At 35.6% G+C, this 25,558-nt stretch overlaps 1 protein-coding gene across 7 annotated transcripts in view; it reads left to right on the top strand.

Moving 5' to 3' along the window:
* Positions 1 to 25,558, top strand: part of PCDH15 (protocadherin related 15) — a 1,822,477-nt gene that overhangs the window by 1,264,641 nt on the left and 532,278 nt on the right. For all 7 annotated transcript variants that reach the window (XM_037804906.1, XM_037804907.1, XM_037804908.1 and 4 more), the window contains 2 exons: positions 13,525 to 13,635; positions 23,378 to 23,548. In XM_037804906.1, the coding sequence (XP_037660834.1) occupies positions 13,525 to 13,635; positions 23,378 to 23,548 (282 nt within the window). The remainder of the gene's footprint in view (positions 1 to 13,524; positions 13,636 to 23,377; positions 23,549 to 25,558) is intronic.

The following is a 25,558-nucleotide window of genomic DNA, read 5'->3' as shown; positions in this document are numbered from 1 at the left end:
TCACTGAATTTCATACTTAAGTCTATATTTCTCTTTTTTAAAAACACAGATATTATAATGACACTAGTCCTGATTTCCAATAAGATGACAATCAACTAAAGTTATATTATAGCTTTCCCACCATGTGTCAACTCCCACAACTCAGGCAATATATCTATCTACTTAAGCCTTGGTCACTTTACTAATTTATGATATCTGCTTCATCTTTGTAGACATTTGCAAGGGTAACCCCTGCCTTAAAACACTACAGTGAATAATTTTAATTAATTCATTTCAGCATGAAACACGGGCCTTCAGTGATTCTAAAATAATTCAGTGGAAGTTTGAACCATGTTTCCCTTTATGTAATGTGTCATTTTTCTCTGACTGACATCAAGATTTTCCTTTAATCTTGAGTGTTTAGAAACTCAACAATGGCATGCCAAGGTGTAGTTTTCTTTGAAATTGTAGTTTTTGGGTTTTGCTGAGCTCCATGCATCTCTGAATGTGTCTTACACAAATTAAAGTGATTACCAGTCATTTTTTTTTTTTTTTTTCTGATGGTTTCATGTTTATTTCCCTGACTTTTCTTCTTCTGGCACACCAGTGACAGATGTGTTAAACATTTTGACATAGTCCCACAGGTCCCTGAGGCTCTGTTCAATTTTTTTTTCCAATATTTCTTATGCTTTTCTGCAAATTGGATATTTTCTATTGATCTGTTTTCAAATTCACTGAATTTTCTCCCATGTCCATTCTGTTCTTTAGCTTACCCAGTGGTCTTAAAAAAAAAAGAGATATTATATTCTTCAGTTGTAAATTTTCCGTATTTTTATAGTTTTTGTTTCTTTGCTGAGATTTCCTATCCTTTTATGTAGAAATGTTTGTTTTTGTTTTTACATCCTTGAGTACAGTTATAGTTATTCTAGCTGTTTTAAAATTCTTGTCTGTTTTTCCTAATATTGGACTTCCTTTATTGTCTCTTCCCTTGAAAATGAATCACATTTCCTGGTTTGTCATATATCATTTTATTTTGCACTCTATCCTGGACATTGTTAGTGTTATATTGTGTAGACTATGAATTCAATTATATTCCTCTGAGGAGTGCTGAGGTTTTTGTTTGTTTGTTTAATTTTATCAAATATTAACTTGATTGTTAAACGTCTTCAGCCTGAATGCAGCTCTCATCTTAGTTCAGTCTCCTCCATCTGCCTCCACTACCCTTGTTCATTGATCTGCTTGTAGTCTGTTCCCATGCATGTGTGGTTTAGGGATCAACCAGACATCTGGGAATAGTTTATAAATGGAAAATTTTCCTCACTTTTTGGCTTTCTCCTTTCCAATATTCTCCCTCTCACTTTCCGTCATCATTGGTTGTCTCAAAATCTATCCTCTGGTTCTTCTGGCCAGAAATATTTCAGGCTTTCTATCAGAGTTTTAATTTCTCCACTTGGTGTTGAGTTCAGCCTGCCTTCAGGTTAAAAATCATAAAACAGTAATCTCACTCTTATTGTTTCTTTTTTCCAATTGTCTGTTCCCCTCCAGAATATGCATGCTTTGGTTTTCTTTCCAGGAATGTCAGGTATGTTTTGTTTGTTTTCATATTTTGTCCAGAATTTATAGGTGTTACCCATGAAGGATTGAGTCAAGTTGGAGTTTCCTGGGCATACTAGAAGTACAGCAAATAATTTTCTATGAGTTCCTTTCTCCAATATATCTTTAGAAGAGTAATTTTCTTTTGCATTTTTGCTTCTGAAACTTCCTGGCTTTCCTAGATATTGGACAATAGCAATAATGATAGAAAAAATGTTAACAATAATAAAAAAAGAATGTACACTCTGTCCATCGACAGCTGTGGGTCTGTAATGACATGCTGTTGACTACATTGTCACCTTTTAAATCTATGTTAGGATGTTTTCTCTATCAGAAAGGTGGAATTGGAGACAGTATAGAAAAAGTAGGGGAAACTGAGGTGTCTGTTAATCTTAATATATAATGAAGAGGATAATGTTTTCTTGTACAAGAACATATGTGAGGAAACCCTCATTGAATGTATCCCTAAAGTATCAGAAAAGGCAAAATAAAATATCATTTAAAAACTAAGTTGAATACTCCACAGATATAATGGGTAAAATTACCAATATTTACATGTCACCTCCAATCCTTCAGACAATTCTTAGGAAATAGTATAATATATTGGCTATCTGTTGCCACCTAAGAAATGACCACAAACTCAGTGGCTTAAAATAACACCCACTTATTTTCTCACAGTGTCTGTGGTTCAAGGGTCCTTCACTGCTTGGCTGGGTCTTCTGCTTAGCACCTCACAAGGCTGCAGCCAAGGTGTCAACCAAACTGATTTCTCATGTGGATGCTTGATGGGGAAGAATCCACTTCAACGTTTGGTCAGATTGTTGTCAGAATTCATTTCCTTGTGGTTGTAGGATAGAGGACCTCAGCTAGTTGGCTGGAGGCCACTGTCAGCTCTAAGAGGCCACCCTCAGTTCCTTGCCACATGAGCTGTGCCAATATGGTCACTTACATCATAAAACTGCAAGGAGAATATTTAGAGTTTAGTCTATTTGCAAAGCAGAGTCTTCTATAACATAATGCAATCAGAGTAGTGACAGCTTATCATCCATAATATGTTCTGTTGTTTAGAAGCAAGCCAGAGATCCTGCCCACCCTCAAGCAGAGGGGATCACACAAAGGTGTTATATGCTAATCAGGAGCAGAGATCAAAGGGCACACATAATATAATGCCCAATATTCTTGTCATTTCTCAGTGTCAGTTAAACATACTTATTTTGAAAAAGTGTTTTTTGTTTGATTCTCTTTTATAAACTTACACAAAATAGAGGAGACAAAGATTCTCTTTTGGTCTAAATAGGGAGAAAATTGGACATAGTCATTTGCATTCTTAAGATCTTTCTTCTTTACTTATGTTTTCTTTATGACATGGATGGGAAATTATAGTAGGAAACATGGAGTAAGGAAAGGCAAGAAGTTTTTATTATCCCCAAATCATAAAATTGGACAAGCATTACACACTCTTCCTCCATTAAAAAGAACTTTCATTAACTATGAAAAAAGTTCAGAAGAGTTAAAATTCAGTTTTTCTATTCTCCTGCCATTGTTTTTCTTGGAATTCAAATGATCTCCTAAAAGGAAAAAGGGGCAATTTTGGGGTAAAGGCCTGCCAAACTGATTGACCAAACTTGAAAGCAAAGCATTTGTTGTTTGCCAAAAATTTCTGAATCTTTCTTATTTTGGCTACATGTTAAGAGTGTACTTTTCTTACTTAGAGGAAATTATTTGCTCTGTTTTTAATAAAAGGTGAGCTCAAAGAAACAATGTATAAGTCACCATACCCCCTCTTACTGCTCCTGTGTTTGGGGAAAAACACATTGAGGAGAAACATCCATTAGCCTGAGTCTTCGAATGACAAAAATAGAGTCAACTTGCTGATGAGAGTTAAATATGTCAATATTAATTTGGGGTTCATTCCCATAGCATTAGCTACCCTTTCTTCACTGATATATTTGTTTTTAAAAAATAGTGAATATTTTATCCTATCTCCTCAAGGGTAAACTAGAAGATTTTGTACTATGCACATCACAGTTACAGTGAAATAGTTTTTAGTGCCCTCATTCTAATATAAAATGAGGTAGTTTGCAATACACTGAACTAATTCAATTGTTAAAAAATATCTACTCTTTGAAATAGGTCAAAATTTGTCATCGCACGCTCTGCCGAAACATTCATTTTTGAGAGTTTATCTTACATGGAAAAATGCATTTATAAAGTAGGTGTCATTTTGATGCTTTAATATCAAAATTGTTAGGAAGATGGTCAAATACTATTCATACAGTGGTTTATCTTATCACATTTCTTATAGTAAGCCTTTTTCTAAATGCCAGAATGGAGTGATGTTTATTCAGCATTTTAAATGTTTCCACCTAAAGTAAAAAAGAGGGAACCAATGACATATCCCTGGTAGCAGTCCCCCTTAGGCCAAAGCAAACAGCACAGCATTTCTATTAAGTTCTGCTGCCACTCAGAAAAGCACTGAGGTCATTTAAGCAGTAAGCATAGGCTTCTTTCTTGGAAGTATTAAGAGTGCTGTATCAGTGGGTGGTAAAGTCTTTTATCAACTCCTCCTGAGTTGACTGTCCTTCTTTGTAATATGCTTGACTCCCTATAGCTTTGGGAGATTTGAGAAAAAATGAGACATAATTTCTTTTGTAATGCGTAAGCATGTAATACATTTGAATTTCCTGAGTCAGGAAGTTAAAACAACTGTTCAAATGCAAAAGATTTTTAAAAATTCACTATCTTGAAATAATTTTGAATATAAGTCAAAGTGCAACTTTCAGATGCTATTAAAATATTTCTGGCTAAGCAAAAGAGTTACTGCTTATTCTTAGGTAAGTTACAAAGACTATTATCGTATACTTTAATAACACTGTATAGGGTTTATTATATCGTGAGAGTCTTACGGTCCCATAAAATCATAAAATTTTTATTTTACAATTAACAGAGATTTAATTAAGTCATTTTCTTAACTCCTGCTTTGTGTAAAGCTTTGAACCCATATCCTTTCACTCCAAGACTACTATAACCTCTTTACTACACAACATGCATGTCCCTGAAGCCAACCAGGCACTTCTAAATATATTTTCTTAGAGAACTGGTCAGAAAAATGTTAAGTGAGCTGTGTTGTGCTCTTTAACGCATCATTACATGTGCATGTATGTGTTTGTGTGAGGGTTGGTGGGGGGAAGTGGATGGAAAATGTGTGAAACAGAGAAAAAAAGAAATCAGAATGTTGCTGTGTTCTACTGTGAGCAGATTTATTGTTCCCTGTTCAACCTTCAGTCCCTCCTGCTTGTACAGTGATCAGATAACCTTGCCCAGCTCTCCATTTCTCATTTCAGCTGTTTAAGTTAAGGTACATGCTCAACCAAGGGCAACCAACATACCGCTTGATCAGCAGCTGATGGTGTATTGGCCTGGCCTAAGCAGATTCTACCTTGGGGATTTTGTAATAGAGACTGATTAGGATGCAAAGGTTGTGCTGTTTATTGGAACTAAGTGATACAGTAATAGTCATGTTCAAAGCGAGCAAACAGGGAAAACCTCGGAGGAGGGAGGATAGACAGGGAGAGAAAGGAGAGATTGATTTTGAAATCTGTAGGAAAATAATAATAAGAGACTTTTAATCTCTGAGAGACAGAGAAAAAAATCCTTGTTACCTAAATTCCCACCAGTTACCTGTTCCCGTCCTAGTGAGGCGCATTTGTACTTGTACGAGGCTCTTTCCTTAGATCAACAGGAAATACTCTCTCTCTCTCTATATATATATATATACACACACACACACACACACATCATATATACGTGTATATATATATATGTATGTGTATATGTACACACACATATATATATACACATTCACAATCTTTAGAGTAGACCTCCCTTCTTTTTAACTGCTTTGATTCTCTAGTCCTTACAACTAAATGGAGACTACATAAAGAATACTTATAAAATATAACATAGGTATGAAGGGCCAGGCGTAATCTTTCCTGTTTGTTAGAAACTCATGATTGACCAGAGCTCTCAGCTGAGAACGAATAGGGCTAAGTATCCTCACATTCCATTTTCACACCATCTCCTACTGTGGGGCCCAACACCTCCTTGCAGGCAGGGCTAGTAGAGAGGCATTATTTCATCTAAACTGGCCCTAAACCCCCATTCACACATATTAATGAAATGGGTTATGAGGGGAGGGATGGAAACTCATCTCTGGGGAAGCACAGATTTGATAAAGTATAAAAATCCTTTCTCCCTCCCTTGCCTCCATGAGTGTGTATGTGTGTGATGTGGGTGTTAGACTTACCTGCTACTCTACACCACCCTTCCATCAATGACAACACCATTTAAAACATCCTACTCCCTCATTTTACCAAATGGGAGATTGCCCTTTGCTGGCAATTGCTGATTCACTGAACTCTTCAAGGAGTGGTGAGGTGGGCCATTCTTGGTGGAGGACAGATGTTTGGAGGCTGTAGGTACCAGCAGGCTTAGCCATTTTTGTATTTCCCTGATTAGTACTGTGCAGGTAGAAGTCAACATTTAAATTCCCATCACCCAAAGAAACCTGTGTCAGTTTGTGCTTTACAGGGAAGTCCAAAACTGTTAGAAAGGGGTCAGCGACCTTGTTTCCAGAAATTTATGGTTGCTTAAGGAAATGGATGTTGCTCTGCTCCCCCACCCCTCTGCTTTGTTGGTGGACCCAAATGCTAAGGATGAGAGGAGAGGAAGGAAATGGCAGGGAGAGAGAGAACACACAGACTCTACCTCCCTCTCACCACAAGCAGCTGTTTGACAGACATATAAGAGTGAAAGTTCACTGAACTATTTTAAAAACCAAGAGGTATTGAAAAGTTACGAGATCACATTGATATTATTTATTATTAAGGGGCTTAGGTAGAAGAATTAGGCAAAGCATAGTTGTCAGTACTTATTGAAAAAACATGAAAACATTTAATACTTAGTACCCAATTGAGTTGAGAATCCCCACTCAAAGTATATTTAAAAGTTCATCCCATCTGACATCAAGCCTATTGGTTAACATAATATAAGTAGCTCCAAAATAAAGAAAAATTAAAATAATTGTGCATCTTTAAAATATGTTTTCGAAGCATATTATTGAGTTGCAGTTATAAGCAAATGGTAACATTCTTGTTTGTATGCTTAACTTGGTCCTCTCCATCCCCTAGCTCAGTGTTTCTCAAAATAAAACCCAAACCACCTGCACCAGAATCACCTGAGAGACTTGATATAAATGCAGATGATTCATGGGGATTTGTGGAATTCCTGGGAATGAATACTGGGGCTTTGCAATCTAAATGATACCTTTCTATGATTCATATGCATTCTGGAATTTGAGAATCATCATTCCAATCCTTCACTGACCTAACCATATAAAAGATTTAAAAAGTACTACAGTTTCTTACTAATTTTGGCTTTGTTCCCTCCCCACCATCACCTTTGGTAAAAGCTTTAGAAATATTGTCACATCATTGTATATTCATAGAATTGATCTAATTCAGTATTCTTTTTAGTAGAGGAAATAAAACAGTCCCCAAAGATATATCTACCTTTGACTTCTGATTCTTCTCATGATTCTGATTTATAGTTTTTGAGAGATAGAAATACTCATTACTTGTCCAATTCAAGCATTAGTTAATTAATCAACCCAGAGACTTTCCATTGCAACAATTCATGAACTACATTGATCATAAAGCAGATGCTATGTTTATGCTTCTTAGAACACTTGTAGTTGTGAAAACTCCAACAAAATGAAAACTTCAGGTATCTGTAAAGGATGGATTTAGCTGTTAAGAATTAAGTTCAATTAAAAAGAGATAGGGTTTAATGCTGAAGAGCAATGAAATCACTAACTACTGCATGTATAGTATAGAATAATTCTGTAAATGTCCAATAGAAACTGTCGATTTGAGGGGGAAAAAAAGATTGCAAACATCCATATGTTAAATCCCTACTTTATTCAAGTTGCTTTGCTAGAGATATAAAGAAAAATATCACCGTATCATAGACCAAGACCTTTGAGGAATCTGTTACATGAAACAAAATACACAATTAAAAAGAAGTAGTATAGTAAGTGGTGTTTGGGAAAAAATAATGTAACATCAGAGTAAAGACTTAATCCTAAACTGGATAGTAAAGAAAGTCTTCAAAAAGTAGGATTTGCAGGATTTTCTACATAGAGAAAAGTGGGATGGGATTTTGAAGCAAGAGAAAAATAAAAGCAAAACTGAGGTCTTAAGATCAATGGAAAAGGGAGGGGACTAAAATGTAAGGACCTTTCAGCTGCAAACAATGGAAAACTTAATTAAAAGTGACTTAACTGAGAAGGTCATTTATTATCTTTCATAACATGTTGTTCAGAGATAGGGTATGTTTTAGTTTGCTAATGCTGCTGGAATGCAAAACACCAGATTGGCTTTTATAAAAGGGGGTTTATTTGGTTACACAGATACAGTCTTAAGGCCATAAATTGTCCAAGGTAACACATCAGCAATTGGGTGCTTCACTGGAGGATGGCCAATGGTGTCCAGAAACCCTTTGTTGGCTGGGAAGGCACGTGGCTGGCGTCTGCTCCAAAGTTCTGGTTTCAAAATGGCTTTCCCCCAGGATGTTCCTCTCTAGGCTGCAGTTCCTCAAAAATTTCATTCTTAGTTACACTTGCTATATTTGTCCTCTCTCATCTTTTCTGGAGCAAGAGTCTGCTTCCAACGGCTATCATCAAACTGCAGTTCCTCTCTCAGCTTCTGGGCATTTGTCAGTGTCCTTCTTGGCTGTAGCAGCCTGCTCCTTCTGTCTGATGTTATAGTGCTCCAGTAGTTTAATTCAGACCCACCCAATGGGCGGGCCAACACCTCCATGGAAATTATCCAATCAGAGTCATCACCCACAGTTTGGTGGGTCACATCTCCATGGAAACACTCAAAGAATTACAATCTTTTTGTGCTTTCATTTTCCATTCTGTCATCTTCCAGGTCACTGATTCGTTGTTCAACTTCCTCTAGTCTTGTACTATGAGTATCCAGAATCTTTTTAATTTGGTCAACAGTTTCTTTAATTTCCATAAGATCATCTATTTTTTTATTTAGTCTTGCAATGTCTTCTTTATGCTCTTCTAGGGTCTTCTTGATGTCCTTTATATCCTGTGCCATGGTCTCGTCATTCATCTTTAGTTCTTTGATTAGTTGCTCTAGGTACTGTGTCTCCTCTGATCTTTTGATTTGGGTGCTTGGGCTTGGGTTATCCATATCGTCTGGTTTTTTCATATGCTTTAAAATTTTCTGTTGTTTTTGGCCTCTTGGCATTTGCTTAACTTGATAGGGTTCTTTTAGAATTTGTAGACCAATTGAAATCCTTATCTCTAATTTGTCTGATCTACAGCTCCGTGGAGTACACTTCCTCTAACTAACCAGCAGGTGGCATTCACGAGCCACCTGTTCCCCTCAAGCCAGTTCTCCCCCACTTTACCTTTGTGGTGAGTGGGGGAGTGAGTCTTGTGGGGTCCAATTGGTGTACCAAGCTTGCGTGTGTAGTTGGTATTGCCCTCCTTGTATATGGGGCATGTGTCTGGGTGGTCAGGGATGGGGTCAGCTCTAACAATCAAATCCCCCTGGTGTTCCTGGAATTTTAAAGCTGCTGCAATAGTCTAATCTTTCAGTTCAGTCCTGCCACAGTTTGTCTCTGCCACTGACCCACAAGTCCTTGGTATGGCCCCTGAGATTTGCAAGTGGGTCCTTCTTCCAGGCCGTGCACCCCCTGGTCCTCTGTTGAGGGATGACTGTGCTGTCACAGGTGAGTGCTGTCCCCCCAAGGCGGTTCTGGGCTGCAGGGCTGTGTAGGGAGGCTCCCAGTCTGCTGAGCAGACGCCCCCCTTTTCTTGGGAAGTTGTGGTGTTTAGTGAATTTTCTCAGCCACTGGATTATTGCCTTTTGTCCCAGAGCTCTCTTAGTTCTGCTCTTGTCTTGACCTGCCCAAATTGCAAATCTTTGAGGCTTTCTGTATTGGGCTTCTTAGAGTAATTGTTTTATAAAAAGGAAAAAAAAAAGGGCCCCCCTCGCAGATCTGATGGGTTATTGGAGTGCTAAGAGACAAAGGAATTAGGGCCATTAAGGAAAAGTCCAGGGGGCAGAAAGATCAGTTTTTCTTTGGGATTTGCGTATGAGCCTCAGGGCCTGAGCTCTGCCCTTCCCCTTTCTATGTTCATCAGAACTCCAAAAAGCCTCCGCTTTTCTTTTTGGGCTTTTCTTGCTGTTTCTTGCTATCCCTATCTCCTCTCTGCTGGGCTGGCTGCTCTCAGATTCTCTGGTGTCTGGTCTCAGTCTATCTATGGTTGGAGTTTGGGTCAGTAGAATGAGTTTCCGATAAGAGCTGCCACTGCAGTTCTCCCTTCTCGTTCCCAGCGCTGACGGCCCCTCCTCCCACGGGACTGAGCCTGGCAGGGAGGTGCACGGGTCCCCTGGCCACAAAAACTTACAGATTTCGCTGATCTCAGCAGTTCCACATGTTCGTGAGTGTTGTATGCAGTACGCCCAAAGTCAAATTGCTCTGTGGTGTCCAGTCCACGCAGTTCCTGGCTTTCTACCTACTTTCCTGGAGGAGTAACTAAAACATACAGCTCACCAATCCGCCATCTTGCCCCGCCCCTCCTCAGAATTACAATCTAATTAACACTGATAGGTCTGCCCGCACAAGATTACATCAAAGATAATGGCATTTGGGGGGACATAATACTTTCAAACTGGCACAGGGTAGTATCAGGGTTTGTTAGTTCAGCACCTCAGACATAGGCTCTTTTCATTTTCTGGTTTGCCTGTCTCAGCGTGCTGGTTACTTCTCCTAGCCCAGCTCCAACAACAATCCCAAAAGGGCTGCTGAAGTGCCAGGTTTTTATATATTCTGACGACTGTATCTATAAACAGAAAAGGGAAGCTTATTTACCTGGGTCTGTTTTTATGATTAAAAAAATCTCTTCTGTATGTTACTCATAATTGTATCATCTCCATTTCCAAAATAATTATTCATAAGGGGAATTGATTACCATGGTTGGGTTAGACTTGTTTAGACTCATCCACTTAGGTGTATAGCCTCCCCTGGAGGACAAGCCCCCTGGATATGAAAACTAATTTGGAGTTCTGACAGCAAGGGCAAATGGGGATTGCAACCTGCAATCTCTACCATAGAGATTGGGTATTTATTGAGTTGTTACTACTGAGCTGTAGATATTGAATCCTTAAAATGTGATAACCCTATAACAACACTGTAACAACAAATTGAAATTGTTTTATAGTGTAAATGTCATAATTAAGGTAGATAGTTTTAGTGATTCCTGTACTTCCCTGGCATAACTGAGAGCCATACTCACAGATATAATCAACATTTAAGTAATGGAAAAGTTAGTCAAAATGTCAAATACCCATTTTTAATTGTAAAAATCCTTCATGATGCATTTTCTTTATTTATATATGAATTATAAGTTTTTAAATAACTGCATTCAGGAAAGATTTGCAAAGCCAATTATGAAACATAATAAATCATTAAAAAATTCAATTGTTGTGATTTTGTGTGTGTATTTGTGAGAGATAGTGAGAGAGAGAGAGAGAGAGAAGGGGAGAGAGAGAGAGATCTTCCAAAATTTCACTTTATGAGCCTGAAATGGGAGGCTTGAGTCTATTCTTCCTTCATCGAATCTTCCTGACTGACTCTCCTTGTGTGAGAGTCACACACACACACACACACACACACACACACACACACACACACCCAAATACACTTTTTATTTGCTACTCCCTTTCTTTCCTTCTGTATGTATGTATGTATGTATGCATGTATGTATTTTTACTTTTTGGTAACAATCCAGTGTAGACCCAATCTAAGTGTTTCATCTGGTGCCCACAACCATAATCACACCAACAAATAAACAAAATGCAGTTCCAATGTGAGAAGTAAAACTGACAGAATTGGAGTTACTGAGATACTATGTTACCTGTCTTCAAAACCTCACTAATATAAGAGTGAATTAAAGTCTTTTTAAGTGTAAGAAACTGTAAGAAGTGTAAGTTATTCTCTCTTTGTAATAGTAACTTTTAAAATATAACCAAAAACAGTAAACAAGCAGGGAATTTTAAAATGTAGCCTTCAAAGCTGGAAACAGGTTATAATGGAAGCTCTTGTTCTCACAAATGAGCAATTTGTAAATGTAAGCTCTGCAAACATATGTAAATGTAAGTTTACACCTTTCACAGATGTCTCCAAACCCCTAAAAAAAAAAACAGGAAAACAGAAGATAGCAAATTACTGAAGTTCTCCAAACTTGTTACATGTTAACTAAAATAATTCACTCCCTTTGTCTCTAATGCCCCAAACATCCCAGATAGATGGGCCTTTTGTCTATCGCTCTTTTGCATGTTAATTGAATGATTATCTCTCTTTGTCTCTGAACCCCGGTATAAAATCCAATTGGAGAAACACTTTAGAGAGGCAGATTTGGGCAAATTTCCCCTGTCTTCCAGCCCACGTAAATTAAACCATCTTTTCCTCTTCAACTGGGTTCGGTGTGACTTCTATTAGCCTCACTGAGCAACGGACCCATATTTGGGAAGTGCCCCTTCATCTTAGGATGTGAATACTCTGTCTTATACTTTGAGCTGCTTACGTCAGATCAGTGATGCTGAAGGCTTTGTAGGGATGGCCTGAATGGGCTGCACATTACCAGGAAGTCAGTCCCTGAGGGAATAGGGTTCTTAACAATTAAGCAGCAGTGTTGGGGCCTATTCTGGTTTGCTAATGCTGCCAGAATGCAAAACGCCAGAGATGGATTGGCTTTCATAAAAGGGGGTTTATTTGGTTACACAGTTACATTTAGTCTTAAGGCCGTAAAATGTCCAAGGTAACACATCAGCAATCGGGTACCTTCACTGGAGGATGGCCAATGGTGTCCAGAAAACCTCTGTTTGCTGGGAAGGCACGTGGCTGGCGTCTGCTCCAAGTTCTGGTTTCAAAATGGCTTTCTCCCAGGACATTCCTCTCTAGGCCGTAGCTTCTCCTCAAAATGTCACTCTCAGTTGCTCTTGGGGCTTTTGTCCTCTCTTAGCTTCTCTGGAGCAAGAGTCTGCTTTCAACAGCCATCTTCAAACTGTCTCTCATCTGCAGTTCCTCTCTCAGCTCCTGGGCATTCTTCAGAGTGTCCCTCTTGGCTGTAGCAAGTTCGCTATATAGTGCTCCAGTGAACTAATTCAGACCCATCCTGAATGGGTAGTGTCACACCTCCATGGAAACTATCCAATCAGAGTCATCACCCACAGTTGGGTGGGTCGCATCTCCATGGAAACACTCAAAGAATTACAATCTAATCAACACTAATACATCTGCCCATACAAGATTACATCAAAGATAATGGCATTTTAGGGAACACAGTACATTCAAACTGGCACAGGTCCTGAGAGAAACTAACCTCCATTCCCGAGTCCTTTTTACAAAATCACACTTTCCTGGTAATATTGTATGTAATGTTTGAAAATATTTATAATACAGGATAGTCACCAATATTGCAGGGATAGTATGTAAAAATCAAAAATTAGCAATGGTTTAACCGTTTTGAAAACAAATGAAAAAATATAACAGGGAAGATTTTCAGAAAGCTGATCTTTGATTTAGAAGTAGACCATGGCTGTTGATGGACCACACTAATAATATACAAAACACTGTATATACGCATCCTGGTTATCATTGTCAAATGACTGTGGTGAAACCTAGTGATCAAAATGAAATATTTTGAAAAATGATAGACCTATTAAATCTGGAGCTCACACTCACCTTTTATTTTCAGATGATAAGCATGCCATCTGTAACTTTTAAGGGGAATAGGTCACAAGATTGAATTATCTAATTCCTTTTATATTGAAAGATTCTTAAGTTTGTATCTTTAAATGTTTCCAGACATCCAATGACACCTTTGAAATCCCCCTCATGTTGACGGGAAATGTAGTGTTAAGGAAGAGGCTCAACTATGAAGATAAGATTCGCTACTTTGTCATCATCCAAGCGAATGTGAGTATTCCACTTCTCCTGCATTACTCCTGTGAGTCTATGGAATGAAGAAGTTGTCTAAAATGTAATGAGTGCCTTCAGAGTGCTCTGTGTAATTTATAGCATAAACAAGGCACCCTGCTGTCAGTGTAATTTACATTTTATCATCTTACATTCTTTTGCATAGCTGATGGGATGGGGTGGGGTGGGAGGATTGTTTCACTCACTGTATTATTCACTCTCTGAAATACTCATTTGTATTGCCTGCTTTCCAATCACGTGCCTTTAGTCCAGACTAAAGTATTTTTCAAAGCATGATCCACTAAACAACTGTGACAGAATCAATTTGGGAGTTTATTAAAAATGCAGATTCCTGAATCCATCCTCAGACCCTCTGAATAAGAATCTTAGAGGATGGACTGCAGTATCTTTATTTTTAATTTGCTCCCCAGGGACTCTAAATTATACTAAAAAGTAATTGGTGAGTCTTTTTCCTCAAGGCTATTATTTATTGAGTATTTGCTCACTAGATATCAGCTACTATGTCAATAGTAGTGGTCATCATAATTTAATAAAATACCCAGAATTAAATGGCCTAAGGGTTGATCTGACAGGTCAAGTGTATCACCAAGAACTCAGGTTCCCCCTATGCTTATACTATGCCCTTTCCTGCAATTTGCTATTTTTCCATAGCCTTTTCTGTCAGGTGTGTGTTGAAGATCACAACCATAAGCATCACAATGGTATTTCAGGTTTGAGTGTAGATAGGTAGAAAGGATTTCTTTTACGTGTGTTGATCTTCTTTTTAAATCAGAGGAAATTCTTTGCCAGAGACCTCTCCCATCTGACTTCCACTTACAGAAATGGATCAAGTGTGAGCATAGCAGAAAGGAAGGCTGAGGAAGTTTGTATGTGGCAAAGGGGAATGAGATACTCATCTTGAGATTATATCAATTACAGGTCATCTCCTGGGGCTGGGCACACTGATGGCCCAGAATAAAAACAACAAAAAAGGATCTTTTAGCAAGGATGAAGAATAGGACTAGCATTTGAGCAGAAAACCAGCAGGGCCAGCAACAAATAGTTACTATCATTAAACCATTCTTAAAGAAATTGAAATTTAGAAGTTATGTGCTTAAGGTCCCATAGGGCCAAGTTCCAAACAGACAGTGAGACTTTAAAACCAGCTTGTGTCTTTAATGCCTCCTGAGTATTATAATCTTACTAACATAGCTGAATAGAAAGATAGCAGGGGTGGGAGCAACGAAAATATACATCAGCTGTTCTGCACCTGCTTGTATGCAGCCAGGTAACTCTAAATAACCTTTTTTTTTTTTTTTCTTTTTGGCCTTTCTTAGTGATTTTTCACCTTGAAAAGTGTGTATATGTATATGTCTGTGGTTAGATAAAAATAGAGATCTAATTTTTGAAGCCACATTTCTAGACTTTTATTCAACATTCTTTAGGTTCTGTTTGTTGTTGTTTGATTTAGTTTGGGTTATCTTGTTTCCAAGTGGCTGAGACTAGAGTGAACACTGGATATGAGAAAAAGCAAAGTCTATTGGCAAGAGTCACTCAGCTACTCAATAACATCACAATCTTTCTTTCTTTCTTTCTTTCTTTATTTATTTATTTATTTATTACTGTTTAAGAGAAGATGTGAAGAAAAAGTACAATTTCTATCATCTGCCTCAGAATCACTAATATAATTTTCCAGAAAATTTAGATTGCTATGGAGTGTATTTGAAAGCTAGTTTATATTGTGCTAATTTAAATGAGGTTTTTTTTTTTCAATAAAATGCAAGCTAAAAGAAATCTTCCGAATTGCTATTTAATTTAAAAATATTTATAAACAAATCTGGAACAGTTTGTATCCAATTTTGCTAAATTACTTATAATGAGGAAGGGGTAATGTGTTTTTAGCATTTTAAGGATAACCTTATAAAATAGAAGTATATACATGAATTATTGAAATCAGGGAATGGAATTAGAGAAAAAGTTGAAAAAGGGTTTTGATTTATCTGTGCGGATAGTTCTTTTTTTATAAATTTAAATCAGACACTACAAAATGTATAGAATATTTATTAATTCTAGGAGAGTATAATGCCTTTATGTACTTTTGAAAGTTTTCAGGACTAAATAATTTTAATGCAGTTTTATTGAGATATATGCAGACACCATACAAACCATCCAAAGTGTAAAATCACTGGTTTGCAGTATATAATTTTTAATAGCTGTTTAATTTATCAAAACAAGGACACATCACAGCTTATTCAACTATATTCCCATTGTTGACACTGGGATTGTTTCTAGACTGCCACCAAATAGATAGCTATAATCATGTCTCTCATGAGAGGCAGTGAATGTAGTACAGTGGTAAATGCATATACTCTGGATCCAGAGTGCCTGGATTCAAATACCAATTCTGCTATTGGCTAGTTGTGTGAGTTTTGGCATATTCTATATGTCAGCATCTCTAACTAGTAAAATGGGGACACTAATAAAACATACCATAGAGGGTTCTTGAGATTAGCAAGTTAAAATCAAAACAAGTGCTTAGAATAATGCCTGACATATATTCTGATATTATTAGAGTATTATATAAACCACTTAAGTACTTATATAATACTTAAGTTTATATAATACTTAAGCAGCTTAAGTACTGCTATTTTATTTTTTAATTGATAATTTAAAATGGAATTATTATGGGAAAGGTTATATGTATTGCGTATATGTGTATACAGTTATCCCTTCCACATTGCAGTTTTCCCCATTGTGGTTTCGATATATCCCAGGTCAGCATGAGAAAATAAATGCAAAATTTGGAGGAGTTTTGCAGAAGCTGCAGGTGATACATGAAGGCCAACAGATGACACAGAAAAAGTTTAGGAACTCAGAAATACATAAAATATATGTATAATATTGTAGACTATCAATGTATTTTATCTTTTAATACCATAAATATACACAATTTTTTTAAAGTTAAAATAAGTAAAAAGTTAGTTTGTGAAAACAACATCAAAGCCAGCAGATGACACACAAAGGCTAGAAATGTAGAAACCTTAAAAAGTTTAGTAACTCATAAATGCATAAAATATATGTACTGTTATGTATAACATTACCTGCACAGTATGTATTTTACTGTTTAAGAGCATAAATGAACAGTTACACAATTTTCTTTTTCTTACAGTAAAATTTGTAGTAAATAATTGTGGTTCTACGCATTCGTTTGGAGGTGCAAAGGGTGTTTTCAGCAATCTCTCACATGACATCTTGTGATGACTGCGTAGTGATCTTAACATCTTGAGTTTCTCTTATCTTGTGTTGTTTAAACGTGGTAAACTCTGTTAAAGTCATGGGTCCCGAGTATAGTGTTCCTAGTAGTTCGGAAAGTGCTTCCAAGAAACAGGAAAGTGATGAACTGGAAGCAAAAAGGAGAATTGTTAGATATGCTTCCTTCAGGCAAAACACCATTATTACAGTGTTAATGAGTCAGTCGATAGTAAGGCATATCCAGAAAAAAAGAGAAGAAAATCTGGGAAGCCATTGCTGGAGCTACCATACCTGCAAAACATTTGCATAAGCCAGGAGATCTGTATCTCTGTCACATAGAAAGTGCAACATTCTTTTGGGTGCAGGATTGTTATAAAAAAGACATTCCTTTCTACTCTGGCATCATGCAAGAAAAGGCCCTTATATGATTCCCTAAATGAAAATGAAGGTGACGGGGTCTACCCTTATGTATTTTCAGTCAGTAAAGGCTGGTTTGAAAATTTTTTAAAAAAGGATTAGTCTATGCAATGTAAAAGTAACGTGAGAGGCAGCGTCTGGGGATTAAGATGCAGCTAGGGAGGTTCCTGAAACCCCGAAGAAACTGATTGAAGAGAAATGCCACAAGTCGGAACAGATATACAATGTTAATGAAACTGCCCTATGTTGGAAAAAAATGCCTCAGAGGACATACATCAGCCAAGGAGAGAAGTGAACCCCAGGTTTTAGAGCCACAAGTGCTAGGGTAACCCTACTCTTTTGTGCCAATGCTGTAGGATTCATAATAAAGACAACCCTGATGTATAAAGCTTCTAGCCCTTGAGCTTTCAAAGGGAAGTACTGCCTATCTTCTGGATGTTTGATAAGAAAGCATGGATGACCAAAGCACTTTCCTTTGACTGGTTCCATCAGTGTTTTGTGCCAGAGGTTAGAAAATACCTTGCATAACTCCTCCAAATTTTGCATTTAATTTCTCATTATTTTAATGTCGTTACACATGCAGTATGTTCAGTATTATTCTCCCCAAATTTGTTTTATTTTTAAAAATTTTCATATTTATTTTGTATTTTTAATTTCTTTCTCATACAGTATTTTTATTTAACATTTACCTACATATAGACTGTGACCAAATACTTAAACCAAATTTTACAATAAGTTATTGTACACACCCCATAAAAGAAAAAAAAAAAAATCAGACTACTTCTTGATATGACGGGAGGGCCAAAAAAATGTACACAGCTTTTCCAGATCATGTATATGTATGAATATACATTTTATGTATATGTGAGTATACGTGTGTGTATGTACTAGTAATCTTAGTAGATAATGCCATATTATTTTTCAAAGTGTTACAATACAGCACATTCCTACCAGTGATTAAAAAGAAAAAAAAAAGAATACCCATTTTCTCTGCATTTAAAATATATAGTTTACTTAAAACAGTGTTCTGTTTGGAGATGAGAAGACAGCTTATACCTGCTTGGGAGGACCGAATGATATTTTCACAGGTCCATTCAGTGGCCTCACTGTTTTGGTCATGGTAGGAATATTTATCCAATGGGAAGTGGTAAATGCTACAAATTAGGATGCTACCTCATTTATCACTTCGTATATGCCATCACTTTTATTAGTATAATTTACATCTTTATGTTTATACAGGAAAATGGTAGAGTGATATCCGTACCTCTAAATTCTTTCTAATTTTTTTTTATATTTCCTCTTTGTGTTTTATTATCATGTTGGTGGTATGTAAACCATTGTATAATGTAAAGCATGTACACTAGAAACCTGCATATTCTTTTGGATTTATAAAGAATGTTGAAATATGAGCAATTACTTTTGACTTTAAAGTAGACGGTATTTAAGAGGCTAATTAGTGGTCTAAGGATAAATTATTGAACATTATTCAGCTTCAACCTGGCTTTACTTACTGTACAAAGATTTGATTGACTTGCAAAGGGAGCCCTTAAATTACATGCAGTTAGGAAATTTCTTTTTTTTATCAGTGTGAGCATGTTATGTTTTTTAATCAGGCTGAGAGAGTTTTGACCCATGTTAGAAAACCTGTCAATTTTTGTTTGTTTTGTTTTGCTTTTTAGAATATTTGCTGCATTCTTGCTCACACAGATTATTTTAAATGTAGATACACAAAGGAGGAAAGATTAATTTTAGAAAAAAGAGAGGGGAATAAAATCTAGAAAAGAAAAGTTTAGAGAAGTACAAAGATCAATGAATTTTCCTTTTGTTGACATTTCCAATATATTGTTACTACGAGCTCCAATTTTATTGTAACTGTAAATCTCATAGGAATCAAACTCATCTTGTTTTACATAGATTTTCTTCAAAGCCAACTGTGTTATTCTGAAGCAAGTACTAGGGGATACTGGTTGCTTAACTAATTAGTTATCAGAAAGGGAAAGTTTCCATTTAATTTGGAATCATAGTAAGAATAATTTCTGATTACCTTATCAATAACAAGATTATTCTATATTTTTTCAAATATTAAAAATCTATAATATCACAAGATATTATATTTCCTAAAAATGCGATATAATTATTTCTTTTCTAGCTATGTCTTTTCTCCTTACCATGATGATTCAAGGAAAGTATGCAAACACTGCAAACATAATGGACTTGGATATATAAAAATCACTTTCGATACTTTGAGGTTTCATCTTCTGTAAACAACTTTTCAGAGATAACTTCCACCTTCACCTCTTCTCACATCTCCCTCTCAATTTTATGTGGAATAAGTGCTAATTTTACCTGTTTTGTTTTTAGCTTTGACAGTTTCTTGGGTATTTTCTGGGGAGTAGAAGAATGGTGGTCGGTGGTGTAAGGGAACAAAAATATGTAAGATGTTCAGAGAGCAACGAAACATAATCTTGTCGAGATGTAAAAATGATATTTTTCTGTCTCCTGGTATGCAAAAAAATTAAGGAAAAGTAAGTAAATGTCTCAAACAAAAGGATGCTTTTAAGAAAGAAACAAAAAATACCCCACTTCTAAGTTATTAGAGCAAGGCACTTTTGTTGCTGTTACTTTGTACTTAAATAAAGAAAAATAACAGAATCAAGTCAACAGAACAGGGTAATTTTAAAAAATTTTTCAGTCAGTGATACTCTGTCTGTATTTAATGAACAAAAGCAAGCAAACACCTCTTTGGTTTCAGGTAACTGACCTAGGGTCAAAAGACAGGGCGCTCTTACGCGGCAATATTTTTTATTTTTTTCCTTTCTCTGCTACAAATAACTGATAAAAGCAATGGAACAGTATTTAATCATGTATCAATGTCTGGTGAGTGCTTCTAGCCCTTTTGTTGACATACCATCTATTTGAATGCTGAATATTTAATCTCTGGATTCCAAAGTTCATATGACATTTCCTCAAAAATAGAACATCAGCATGTCTGCTCATATTCATTTTTAAATCTTGTTTCATATAATTTCAGGTTACTTGTTAGAGTCTGCATCTTTCTAGCCCATGCTCCACAAATCAATGCTAACTTAACAGCTACACAAAGAGGAGGTATTAAATAAATTAGAATTTAGCATTTGTCACTAGTTCGATTTAAGAATAATTGACAATTAAACTCTTTTCCTGCAAAAACCTTTCATTTGGGATGAAGGAATTGAAGTCTCACGTATCTAACAGAGATGTTTTATTGCCTTAACATTATCACAGTTGAATTATTTGTAATATTATAAAAATGTCCTTTGTAAATGGAATGGATTGTGACAAGTTAATTATCTCTTAGTTATTTCCAAAAAGTAACTTTTCTTTGATGTTCTACTAGCACATATCATTTTTTTGACAATAGAAATTCTTTTTTGTAATGTATTAATGAAACTTCTACCTATTTGGTAAATAATTTATTCAAAAGCATTTGTGTACCTTTGATAAGCCAGACACCATGCTTCAATGGCCTTGAAGCATTGTCCATTGTAGTGACATCATATGGGGCAACAGGATTGTAGGCCTTGACTAAATATGTTAAGGACTCAAGGGACACGTGAATACTACCTCATGGGGTATTTGTGGGGAATTGACAGAATGCTCCAGCTAGATCAGCTCCCTCACTCTGATGAATATTCCCTAAAGCTTTTTTTTTTATTTTATATTGAAGATATATTTATGGTTTTAAACTTCTGTATGTCAGCTTTCATGCAAGCTTATACTTTGTTATCACCTGCAATACTTTCTATATACCTGTATTGAAAATTGTTATTAAATAAAAAGTAATTTTTTTATCATGGAAGTTCATCAAAGCTTTAATTTTATTAAATGTTTAATGTTAGGAAATATAAGTGAGATATAAAATAATAGTGCATGTTGAGAAAATACAAAAATAGGGTGATATATGGGAACTCCGTAATTTATATATTTTATGCATGATATATCTGTAAGCCTATAACTTCTCTAACAAACAGAAAATTATTAAAAATTTAAATCTCAAACTTGGATAACTTTTTAAAAAAGATATACATGCTTGCTAATTATAGTTATCTTGTCTGTAAATTAACGAAATTTGATCTTCTTTTAAAAAAGGAAAGAAGATGAGAAATGGGAGTAGGAATGGAAGGGAGAAAAGAAGAAAAATTTTCTTGGTCATTTTAATATGTATTGGATTCTAACAGAAATGAATAAAAGCCCAAACTTAATGAAATTATGTAAAATATTTGTGCAAATAATTATGTTATACCACTCAAAATTTAAAATGCTTTACCCAGAAACATTTTGGATAGTAGCATTCTACTAGAACAAAAGGTTTTTATTATTATTATTATTTTTTTTTTTTTGGTTTTGCTTTTCATCTCAATTGCCAGGAGCTTTCATTTAGAAAAATTTTTAAGAACAAATCTGGTACAGATCTGGAAGGAGATAATCATGACTTAACTTATTTCCTGGGCTGAAATGTTAGGAGCGTACATGCCACGTATTTCCATATTTTCCTTTATGTTATATGGAGGTGATAAATTATAGGGAATATCCAAATGTGTAGAAACCATGTATTTTTCATTGCTACATTTGTGCTCATTATAGACTTTCCCATCTTTTTTTCCATATGAAAATTCAAATTTTATAGACCAATGCTTTGTAGGCAGTATTATTCTCCAGTAGGAGAGAAGAGTCAACATTATGCATTTGGGTAAATATATACCCTCTCTTACATACTTCAGTCCATTCTGTGGAGTAGTGGCAATGACTAAGAACCAGGAGGAGTCTAAGGAAACATGATGATTAAATACAGGGTGGTATCCTGGATGGGATCCTGTAACAGAAAAAGAGCAATAGGAAAAAACTAGGTAAATCTGAGTAAGGTGTCAACTTTAGTTAATAACAATGTATCAATAATGGTTCATTAATTGTAACAAATGTACTACCCAAGAATAAGATGTTAGAGGAAATCTGTAAAGCTAAATCTGTTCTAAAATAAAAAGTTTATTTTAAAAATTTCCACCACTTTACACCTACAGATCCTAATAGTTATGTATTTCCTTTCTGCTTCTTACCCAACTTTGATAATAAAAGGACTTATTTTATTCCCAGAAGCAGCTTTCTCAGTGAACTATTAAACTAAACTTAGTTTTTCTCTTTATACGCTATCTCAAAATAGACTCTGTGAACAAAATTCTTAAGGATGCAATAAACTCCTTGGAAAATCTGTTATTACCTTTCTAATAATATAAGGCATTAGGTAAATACTGGTTGATAAAATTTTACCTACCATACTATATTTTTCAAGAAAGTGGGATTTGAATAAAATTTGATTTCAGTTTAAATCCCAGGTTCACCATTTTCAAACAGTGTTAGTTTAAGCAAGTTACTTACTGTTCTTAAACAAAACAAAACAAAACAAAAAAACAACTGCTATGACAAATATAAAATGAGTTGGCTTAAACAGTGGGAATTTATTGGCTCATGGTTTTGAGGCTATGAGAAGTCCAAAATCTAGATGCTGGCAAGGATTGCTTTTTCCCCAAAGATTGTGGCATTCTGTTGCTGGCTTGCCAGCCATCCATCCGTTGGGTTCCTTGGCTTTCCCATCACAAAGAGATGCCCTTTTCATTCTCTTCAGAGTTCTTGCTACTTCCTGCTTCTGGTTCCTCCCCATGACTTCCTCCATCTAAGCCTGAATTTCTGCTTATAAATGACTCCAGTAAACTAGATTAAGATGTATATTCATTCAGTTGGGCCACACCTTTACTAAAGTAACATTTTCAAGAGACCCTATTTACAATGTCTTCACACCTACAAGAATGCAGATTAATTTTAAGGTTACATAATTCAACCTGCCATAGTGAGATTTGAAGACAAATGGATTTCAGTTTAAATTCCATCTTCACCACTTTCAAACAGTGTTTCAAAGTAGTTTAAGCAGGTTACCTAACTTTTTTTTTTTTTTTTTTTTTTTTTTTTTGGTTTTCAGTTTGCATGCATTCTAATGTCTATACAAACCATTAATTTATTTAATTTGTTTTCTCTCACACAGGACCGTGCACAAAATCTGAATGAACGACGAACCACCACCACCACACTCACGGTGGATGTTCTGGATGGAGATGACTTGGGTCCAATGTTCCTCCCTTGTGTCCTGGTGCCAAACACTCGCGATTGTCGCCCACTCACCTATCAAGCCGCCATACCTGAGTTGAGAACTCCGGTAAATGCACTCTTATCTTTTACCCTTCACTTCCAGCTCTTTAACCCCAGTAAGATCCTGTTCCATTATTATGCAGACCCAATGTGTAAGAATATCAAAGTTCACTAGATGGTTGTTGAAAAATGTTTAGGGCTAAAAACCATTTTCAGAATGTATAGGTAAATTTTTTGTAACGATCCATAATTACATCATTTACAAAGTGGAAAGTATGTCACAAGGGAAATATTCCTTTAACATTAACGACATTATTTTATTTCCATCTATAAATCACTGCAGAGTTCAGTTGCTAATGTATTCTGGGAAATTGTAAGAAATAACTCTAGTCTTTTCCTCAATTCATATTTAAACATGCAGTGCTAAATCACAGGACACACAGGCCAACAGGATACTCTTTTAGTCCCTTTGAGTTCTAAAATGGCTTGAAAATCAATACAAACAGTTCTGAATGCAAATATCTGTCCATTAAAGATGTATTTTAAAGAAATATAGAGGTGAAGCATGAATACTTATTTTCTACACTTGGTTCTGCATGTTTTTCAAAAAAATGCTAATGGAGTGTAAATTGCTATTAGCTTGGAATTCACACCTTGAATTTCACTAGACGATAGATGTATATACCTAAGAACGAAGAATTATAAGGCAAATAGATACCCTGCTGATACTAAAATGCCAATTTCTGCCTTAAAAATATAAAAACTTACTTCTCTTTTAGAGAAGTCAGATTCCTGGGAGCTAACAATTTGACTAATGTTTTTGCTGTTCCTCTGCAAGCATTCCATTTTCTGGGTAACATGACTCATGATGTCAGAATTTGTTGGAAGATATTTGAATTATTTCTCAAAATTGGTGACAACTGTGATCTGGGGGTATCTTAGCTGTGTGTAAGATATTGAAGAATAATATAGGACTTCCTTCCTCTAAATGTCAAGTAAATTACATTTTACTCAACTTCAAAGAGTTCTTATACTATGTCATACTATATTTATCTTCTTTTCTCAGAATAGATCTTAATCACTTTCGCATCTATTGACGTAAATGATCACTTGCCTAATTGGCTTGATGAACAAAAAATGTTGGAGAAAAAAGAAGAGATGTTATGATTTGAATTGTAGGAGGAAAATTGTATAAATTTTCAGATAAAGAAGGAATTTTGTAGGCAAAAAGACTAATGAAGAACTTGACTGGACAGATAGATACAGTTTACCTAAAGTTATGTGATATGATATTATTTTGATGAATCCCAGATAAGTGACTATTGAAGATAAGGAGCATTATACATTTCTTTATAAAGGCTTAATTGAAATCATGAAGAAAATGATAATGTTTTTTGTATTAAATTATGTCCTGTGTAAATTTATGTAGTTGGTGTGCAAGGTATATATTGATACTATAATAATGCCACTCAATGAATGAATCTGAAGGCTGCCTCATAGTGCTTGGTGCATTGAGGGAAGCAAAGGAACATGGAGACTGCTATGTGAGAAGCAGAGTATATTGACTTTATTTTTAATAAAGGATCATTTGATTTTTCTCATATCACAGATCCTCCAAACCTGGATAACATATATGCTTAGCGTTAAAGTGATCACTAATATTATGGTTAATGTATTGATTTCCAAGCCATTAATATCGGGTTGTGTTAATCATGCATGAATAGATGACTGTCTCATTTAAAATCTAGCTTGATTATGCATGGGATTTTTTTTCTTCTTTGCTTTTCTAAAACATTACTCGCTTACTCCTAAGAGTGGAAGATGCAACTCAAATCTCTCTTCAACCTATTTTCCTACTTGTTAGTAGGAAGCCAGTTTTTTTCTGTAGTTTTAATGTGTTTATTTCATATATTCCATTTTTTAACAAAGTTTTATGGGAGATAGCATCTTTATTTTCCAGAAAGAGGAAATATTTCTTTAAATGCTAAGGATCTATGATTGTTAAAATAGGTACAAACATAACATTAGGATAGTTCCATTAATTCTAGCCATCATATTTTTAAACCATTCAGTTAGC

This window comes from Choloepus didactylus, chromosome 15 (assembly GCF_015220235.1).
Source record: "Choloepus didactylus isolate mChoDid1 chromosome 15, mChoDid1.pri, whole genome shotgun sequence".
Lineage (NCBI taxonomy): Eukaryota > Metazoa > Chordata > Mammalia > Pilosa > Megalonychidae > Choloepus > Choloepus didactylus.
The sequence above is the reverse complement of the archived record's forward strand: the minus strand, read 5'-3'. Positions and strand labels throughout refer to the sequence as shown.